Raw genomic sequence first — 8562 nt, forward strand, 5'->3', positions numbered from 1 at the left:
CAAATGTTTTTCTTGCTATTTACTTACCAACGTACTTAACTTACCATTTGGGAGCTGCTGTAACAAACACAATTTATAAAGTATTTCTGATTCTGATTCAGATTCTGAAATTACTCCAATTCAATAAAAAAGAGTCTGAACTTACCAACACTAGTGGGAAGCCTTGTTGAAATGATTTCAAAACTATATGGATGGCATCCACAGTTAAAGAAATACTGGCCACAGTTTGTATCTGTTTTTTGGTCAGCCAGTTGTTTAAAATTGATTTTGTAAAAGTTGTGTTGTTGTGCCCTATAGTGTTCAAATGTTTTTCTTGCTATTTACTTACCAACTTACTTAACTTACCATTTGGGAGCTGCTGTAACAAACACAATTTATAAAGTATTTCTGATTCAGATTCAGATTCAGAAATTACTCAAAAAACAAACAAACAAACAAACAAAAAGATTTGTTCAATTTACCGCCCGAGATTAAGTGATCCGATTCAGTAAAAAAGACTCGAACTCCCCAACACTAGTGGGAAGCCTTGTTGAAATTATTTCAAAACTATATGGATGGCATCCACAGTTAAAGAAATACTGGCCACACTTTGTATCTGTTTTTTGGTCAGCCAGTTGTTTAAAATTGATTTTGTAAAAGTTGTGTTGTTGTGCCCTATAGTGTTCAAATGTTTTTCTTGCTATTTACTTACCAACGTACTTAACTTACCATTTGGAAGCTGCTGTAACAAACACAATTTATAAAGTATTTCTGATTCTGATTCAGATTCTGAAACTGAAAAAAAAAAAGATTCGTTCAATTTACCGCCCGAGATTAAGTGATCCGATTCAGTAAAAAAGACTCGAACTCCCCAACACTAGTGGGAACCTTTCTTGCGCTTGTTGTGGTGGAGGACGGTTTCCAGTGGTGTGCACAGTGAACTTTCACCCCTCGCACTGGGTTTATTGTTTTGATTTAGCGGGTTGTCTTTTTATTTCTCATGATCTGCGACGAATGGACTCAGACTGAGACACACACACTCGCTCCTGCTGAGGCAAACATGCGGCGTGGATGAAGAGCGTGTGGACCCGGTGTGTGTGGACAAAGATGAGTCGTTAGCTGTGCGGCTACGTAGCTTTGGTAACAACATGACGATGAGGAGCAGCGGTGTGTAGGAGCGACAGACACATCGGATCCTGCTCGCCAGTCACATATTTACCGTGTCTTTTGTGTCTGGATATTTGTGCACACAAAGCGCCTTTTGTTTTTCAAACAAACTAAGAAAAAACTGCGTAAATCTAACATCTCCGAAGAGGTAGGTGTGCATGTTTGAAAACCATTTTTTAAAAACGCTGCTTTGTTTGCATGCGTGTTTCTGTAATATTTCACTGCTCTTTGCTCCTTGCAGTATTTGCAGACGTCGGCTGGACGTTTGCGTCACTTTCTTTCAATGGGGGAGGAAAAACCAGACACGCTGGACTTTGTGAAGGATTTCCAGGAGTATCTGAGCCAGCAGACTCAACATGTCAACATGATATCAGGCTCTGTCAGCGGCGTCAAGGAGGCGGATGAGCTGCCACCAGGTAACAGGCTGCTGGGTCATTAGTCTGCATCTCTTTTCTGTGTAATATCATTTTATTTGTCTGGTGTTTGGTGTTTTTTTTAGGCAAACAGCTGTTTCACCTATAAGCCTGAGCCTGATAGTAACTCAGGTGTGGTCATCCTGTCGGTGATAAATGTTTTTCAAATCAAATCAAATCAGATTTTATTTGTATAGCCCCAAAGTCACAAAGTACATTTGCCTCGGAGGGCTTTACAATCTGTACAGGGAGTGACACCCTCTGTCCTTAGACCCTCGGTTCGAGTGAGAAAAAACTTGCCCACAAAAAAAGGTGGAAGAAACCTCAGGAAGAGCCACAGAGCAGGGAATGGATGTCACGTGTACAGGACAAATCAACACAAACATACTGTACAATTGCAATGAATGATAAAATGATTAAAGTAGCAGTGGAACCTGTGACAGAGATAGAGAGACACATAAACTAACTATAAACTGTAATTAGAGTTGTCACGATACCAAAATGAGTAACCACGATACTACACCAGACAAAGTATCACGGTTCCGGGTATTATCGCGATACTGTGGCCTTTTTTAAAATTATTAAATAAAATCAGATTTTATTTGTATATCCCAAAGTCACAAAGTACATTTGCCTCAGAGGGCTTTACAATCTGTACAGGGAGTGACACCTTCTGTCCTTAGGCCCTCAGTTCGAGTGCGGAAAAACTTTTAACAGGGAAAAAATGTGGAAGAAACCTCAGGAAGAGCCACAGAGGAAGGATCCCTCTCCCAGGACGGACAGACGTGCAATAGATGTCACATGTACAGAGCAAATCAACACAAACATATTGTACAATTACAATGAATGACAAAATGATTACAGTAGCAGTGGAACTTGAGATAGAGATAGAGAGACACAGATGCACAGCGGCAGCAAATCATTAACTAACTATTCACTGTAATGGAGATATGGCAGCAACAATCCACGAGAACCTGCTGGACGAGAGAGCACAGAAACTCCGGGGAAGAAGTTTAGTTAGTAACACGCATTAATGAGAGAGGGGAGGAGGAGAAAGTTTTTGCATGTTTATTACATGTAACCGTGTAAAAGTGTTGGACGATCCGGCTCGTTTGGTGAGCAGTAACACAAGATAGGGATAAGAAATGAAATGGAAGATGACAACTGATTCAAGTTCGTCAGGAGTTTCATTTTTCTTAACAAAAGGAGGTGAGGCAAAAGGGAACAAAGGCGTACGAGTGCTGTTTAAAAGAAATAAGTATACAGAGCCTATACTATTCTAGATCAATCTAAACAAAACGAGAAATGATAACAAAAAACATCAAAAACAGCACCCCTAAACTAATAAGTCTAACATAAAATCTTCTCATGTGTAATCAGTAAATCTAACTAAACTAAACCCTGCCAAGTCCCAGAAATGTTTCTCCACCAACCTCTACAATTTTCAAACATAATTCTAAGTACAAATTACGAGGCGAGCTTACAGAACCATACACAACACAAGCCGCCCCGAACTGCAGACACACAGTCTATTTAAACTGCATCTGGTTGCTTGAGGACTCCCCGATTGGTCGAACCACAGCCACACCAACATAGACGACAGGGTACAGCACTCAGGAACGCGGTCTTAGCTCCAAAACGGGGACCAATCCTCGACAGAGGATCACACAGCTGGTTTTACCTAAAAAAAAAACCACAATAAATACTAAACAGTAACTGGAATTAACTACAGCGTACATGTGTCGACATTCATTTCCCTAGATAACGTACAATCAGAGTTTGTATGGTGTATAAATCATAAGTCCTGTTAATGTTCCTGAGTGCAGACTGCAGTCAGAATGGACTGGATCACCCCTCAGTGGACATGTCCCTGGAGGACAGCTCAGGGATCCTGGTCGATGGTTTCGAGAGAACCTATGACGGGAAGCTCAAGTGCCGCTACTGCAACTATGCCACCAGAGGCACGGCAAGACTCATCGAGCACATCCGAATTCACACAGGTAAGTGTCGATAGTTCATTCTCATTTGACGACAAGTTTTTGGTACTTAGCCTTGTGTTTTTCTCGACAGGAGAGAAACCTCACCGCTGCCACCTGTGCCCGTTCGCTTCGGCCTACGAGCGCCACCTGGAGGCGCACATGCGCTCGCACACAGGCGAGAAGCCCTACAAGTGTGAGCTGTGCTCCTTCCGCTGCAGCGACCGTAGCAACTTGTCGCACCATCGCCGTCGACGCCACAAACTTCTACCAATGAAAGGCACTCGCTCGCTTTCCCACAAGAAGATGCTGAGTGTTTTACAGAAGAAGGCCAGCTCACTTGGCTATGGCCGTCGACTCCTCATCAACTTCAGCCCCCCGTCTATGGTGGTGCACAAGGCTGACAATGTGAGTGACTTCTCCCATGAGCTGCCCCACTTGCGTCAGGAGACCTACGATAATCAGAGTAGAGCAGCTGAGGACGGGCACTCCACAAATCAAAATCACCATCACCATGACATGGTTATGGATAACCCCCTGAACCAGCTGTCTACCCTGGCGGGCCAGTTGGCCAGCCTCCCTTCAGAGTCTCAGGCCCAGACTCAACCTCCCATGTCTCCAGGTGCAGAGTCTATTGTCGATGAGAAGCCCTTCCTCATCCAGCAACCCCACCCTGCCACAGCTCCCGTGGCTGTCGCAGCCAGCATGGTCCATGCTTCGTCCTCTTCTCCAATCACCCCAGAGCCCCGGGCTCCTCCACACAGCAATTGCAGCCCCGGAGGGGGACCCTGCAGCGAGCACAGTGGGCGCACCAGTACCCCTAGTATCTCCAACAGCCAACCCAGTACGCCGGCCCCAGGCCTGTCCGCCCCGCTCCAGGACCCCCACATGTTGCATCACTGCCAGCACTGTGACATCTACTTCCCCGACAACATCCTTTACACCATCCACATGGGCTGCCATGGCTACGAGAACCCATTCCAGTGCAACATCTGCGGCCACAAGTGCAAGAGCAAGTATGACTTTGCCTGTCACTTTGCCCGCGGTCAGCACAAATAATGGATGAAGAGGAAATCTCGGAAATAACTTTTAACGGACAGCTTTGTTCCATTAATTTCATAGTAATTTTATTTATTGGTCTTTTACTTGGCCTTGATGTAGCCTAGCCTTTGAAAGTTGTACTTATACAGGAAAATGTCGACATTCAGATGGTTTCATTTTTGTATGATGGCCATTCAAGTGTATTATAAAAGGATGATCAGTGTTTTCAACAAGTTGAGAATTTATTTGTGATGGTGGCGTCAAACAACTTTCCTACCTATAGCCACACTAATAACCCCTGTTTATGGATGTCGTAGCTTACCAAATTCACAACATTCCTTGAATTTATTTCTTATTATTAAATTTTTTTTTTTGGCCTTCATGCCTTTAATGACAGGACAGCTGAAGATAGACAGGAAGCAGGGGGCATGACACGCAGTAAAGGGCCGTCCGATGCGGGATTCGAACCGGGGCCAGCTGCAGCGAGGACTGTAGCCTCTACACATGGGGCGGCCGCACAGCCCACTACGCTACCGACCGCCCCTAGTTTGTCTTTTTTGATATTCATAGCTCAGAAAAGTAACGCTGTTCCTATGTTAGAGCTTTCCTCTAAGTACATGAACAGATAGGGACCATTTATACAGGTTGCATGGCCTCATCTCAGACTGAAGTGAATGAAAAACAATGTAACAAAGAATTTATTCAGCAATCTAAAAACAACTTATGAATAAATAAAATGATAACATGCATACTACGGGCAGAAGAAAACAAAATGTATGCAGATGTTTTTATTGAAGCCTGCTTGTAAACCTGAGCGTGTCACCCAAATAAATTCTCAACACTCCTGAAGCTGTATCTGCAGATCACTCTGATGACAGGAGTTAAACTGTTGACCTAAAGAGATCTTACTTAAGCCTTGTTGAAATTATTTCAGTGCTTGGTGCATTACTACTGTTTCTTTGCAGTGCCTGACATAGTCACTTTCTTGTGTGTGTGTCTAAGATAGAGAGGACTGTTATTTTAAAATTTAATGGATATTATTATAATATCCTCTTCTTACTGTTATGGATAAGCCCAGGACCTTAGGGGGGAAAAATAGTTGGGCCGTCATAGTTTTCTATGGTAGCAATGACTTTTTCTTTGCCAAAATTCTGCTCCATGAATGCTGCTAAGAAACTTTGGGATCAAAACTATATGGATGGCATCCACAGTTAAAGAAATACTGGCCAAACATTGTATCTGGTTTTTGGTCAGGCGGTTGTTTTAAAAATAGATTTTGTAAAAGTTGTGTTGTTTTGAAGTCTTTCCACACAGTGCCCTTCTTTGACCAGCGTTATGGTAACGTCACTCATTTTGTTAAAAGGGTTTTTCCATCCTATCCTTTTGATTACATCAAATCACATTCTCATGTTTTGATATTGTATGAAGTCACTTTGATATCCAGTGTCTCCGTGTTTAGGACAAAATCACCAGTCTTGTGTCTCATGTAAACACATTTTTCAGAATTGCCACGTAGCGCTGGGAATGCCACGTTTTAGCCTTTCTGATGACAAATGCTGATGATGATTCCTGATTTATCATATGGATCCCAGTGCTTTACTGAATATTTACTGAGTATTGTATTCTGAGTGGTTGGATAGATGTTCAGTGTCAAAAAAAAAAAAAAGCAAAATAATGTTGCAGTAAGACTGCTACTTTAGCAAGATTGTTCTTTGTCTTGGGTACTGTTGTCTGTTGCGTAGCAACATACGTGGAGAACATAGTTACTGTTTTTAGGACCACCTCCTTGTCACCATGTTTACCAGTAATAGGAGCATCCAGTAATGACTGCCTTATGTTCTCTCAGTGTGTCGTAGGTTCATAGGTAACGGTGAATGTTGAAGCCTTTTGGCCGATCACTCTCTCCCTCTGGGACGGCAAATCATTTTATTGTGACATGAATTAATCTAACTAATTTATAAGTAAAGTGTTTTCTAACTGAGCAGCACTCCTGTCTTTTGTTTTCGCCGTCATCTCTGTATTCAAATCAGTGAAATACACAAACACAGACTGTCTTTTGATGATGCTTTTAATCAATGTAATAAAGAGAGAAGAAATAGTGAGTGTGACTCAGTGTCACGGTGAACAGAATGATGAGAGCTGTAATGATCCGTAAAGATGACTGAAGCAGCTCGCTGCAGTGTCAAGTTAGGCCTTCTCCTGCTCATTAGTGCCATCCTCCTTTTTCTCAGGCTCTGGAGAAGAGAAAATGTGAAATGTCTTTTATTGTAATGTTTGAGGACATTAGGTCACTGTGACTTTTCTTACTGCTAAAATATAATTCTTCAGTTATCATCCATTATTGGTTTTAAAACCAGGCGCAAATGGTTACAGACCTTTGAGTTGGATGGGACCCAGCACCAGAGTTTGGCTGTCGTGTTTTGACCCCACGTCTCTGGCCGCACGTTTGGTGCAGCCACGGCGGCAGCGGGAATTATGGTCAGAGGCTGGGCATATCAGGACCTTGCACTGGATGTACACAGACTCTGTGGCTCGCAGGAACTGGAAGGCCTTAAATGTGAAACGGGCATAGGGTCTGGTGCCAGAGACGTAGTGGTAGTAGGTGTTGTCCGCAGGGCATCTAAAGGCGAAACAGAGACAGTGTTAATGTACACTAGTACAATAAATATGCATGTTTAACAGAAGAACAAGCTCATGTAACCACCGACCACTTTATTACAAGTAAGTCCTTCTTTCAAAATCCTACTTACATATAAGTACAGAATCAAAAACTCTCATCTTACCCATTACGGACCAGGTAATAAGGTCTGCTATGGAAGTCATGGGGTGATGGTGAGGCCACACAGGTGTCAAGAAAGAGAACCAGGGTGCTGTCACCCCTCCTCAGGTCCACTTGGACATACAAGTTCTGGTTGAGTAACACCTTGTAAGGATTTCCAGTGACCTGAGAGCGTGAAAGCAAAATGTCAGCATGGTGTGGAAGTATTTACAAAAGAGTTTTCTGTGCATGCAGTCACCCAGACACACCTTATAGTAGAAGCTGCTGGATGTATAGAAATCCATGCTGGTGTTGAACCTGCCTGTGCCTGTAATGCTGCTGTTGTCATGATGTTCGACAACGTACATAATCTGGGACACTGAGTCCTGCTCCATTCGACAGCCCACATTCATCCTGAAGTGAGACTGGCGCGTGATCTCTCCGTAGTTGGAGGTGTAGGCACGGACAGTGTTGTGGTAGACGATTCTGCCATTTTCAAACTGTTCCAGGTAGAGGGTATTGAAAAATAGTCACATCATTTGTGGGAGAATTATTATTATAAGTACTGTGTATTGTTTTTCCAGAAAGTGATGAGTGTTGCTTACCTTTCGAACGGTTCCACAACTGTTAATGGGGAAACTGAAGACCACCTGATAACTGGAAACTCTGGGTCTGCAGTACTGGTCATTCACGTACAGACTTTGGCCATCGTAGCCGAGAGACTCCAGGTAAGACTTCTGAATCACAATGTTCATGTTGTCTGAGGAACAGTCCACATGACCTAACAAAGGATATATTCACAACATGTTTTGACTCTAAACCACTTTTGAAACATCTAAAAAATATATCAACAACTACTGAAAGGATTGACAGTCATGGTCCCCAGAGGATGAATCCTATTAACTTTAATAATCCCATGATTTTTCCTTTCGCATCAGTCAAAGGGTGACATTTCTGGTTTTGAATGAAATGCCGTGACATCATCAAGTCCCGTTTTTTATTTGTCCAGTACTCTTGTTTATATTAAATTCTTCCAAAAATATCTTGCCAAATTATCCTGACTTTTACTCCACTGCATGAAAGTAAACCTCCAAAAATGCTGGATCCTGCATTCAATAGCATTTTTAAATTCCTTAACAAGCCACAATAGACATTGTCGATTGTCCATTTTTTAACAGGAGCTAAGTGGGTCTGCAATAAACATTTAACACACATTTAATAACAAAAA

General features: G+C 42.6%; 2 protein-coding genes across 3 annotated transcripts in view; one reads left to right on the forward strand and one right to left on the reverse strand.

Moving 5' to 3' along the window:
- The first annotated feature begins 861 nt into the window (after positions 1 to 861).
- ikzf5 (IKAROS family zinc finger 5) lies at positions 862 to 6560 on the forward strand. The gene is made up of 4 exons (XM_010743233.3): positions 862 to 1294; positions 1388 to 1562; positions 3386 to 3559; positions 3630 to 6560. The coding sequence occupies exons 2-4, from the start codon at positions 1430 to 1432 to the stop codon at positions 4592 to 4594; spliced, it is 1272 nt and encodes a 423-aa protein (XP_010741535.2). The 5' UTR covers positions 862 to 1294; positions 1388 to 1429; the 3' UTR covers positions 4595 to 6560.
- Positions 6561 to 6626: 66 nt separating this feature from the next.
- The window catches only part of LOC104928879 (deleted in malignant brain tumors 1 protein), a 6766-nt gene continuing 4830 nt past the window's right edge, over positions 6627 to 8562 (reverse strand). For both annotated transcript variants that reach the window (XM_027278232.1, XM_027278233.1), the window contains 5 exons: positions 7940 to 8115; positions 7604 to 7834; positions 7360 to 7520; positions 6952 to 7196; positions 6627 to 6810 (listed from right to left, as the gene is read on the reverse strand). In XM_027278232.1, the coding sequence (XP_027134033.1) occupies positions 6764 to 6810; positions 6952 to 7196; positions 7360 to 7520; positions 7604 to 7834; positions 7940 to 8115 (860 nt within the window). In that variant the 3' untranslated portion in view covers positions 6627 to 6763. The remainder of the gene's footprint in view (positions 6811 to 6951; positions 7197 to 7359; positions 7521 to 7603; positions 7835 to 7939; positions 8116 to 8562) is intronic.

This window comes from Larimichthys crocea, chromosome III, assembly GCF_000972845.2.
Source record: "Larimichthys crocea isolate SSNF chromosome III, L_crocea_2.0, whole genome shotgun sequence".
Classification (NCBI taxonomy): Eukaryota; Metazoa; Chordata; class Actinopteri; family Sciaenidae; genus Larimichthys; species Larimichthys crocea.

Bases quoted from the DNA above. Each gene is read 5' to 3' on its own strand.
- ikzf5 (XM_010743233.3), top strand. From the start codon at position 1,430: ATGGGGGAGGAAAAACCAGACACGCTGGACTTTGTGAAGGATTTCCAG. The intron at 1,563-3,385 runs GTAACAGGCTGC...TCCTGAGTGCAG, and splicing joins GGCGGATGAGCTGCCACCAG to ACTGCAGTCAGAATGGACTG. The intron at 3,560-3,629 runs GTAAGTGTCGAT...TTTTCTCGACAG, and splicing joins GCACATCCGAATTCACACAG to GAGAGAAACCTCACCGCTGC.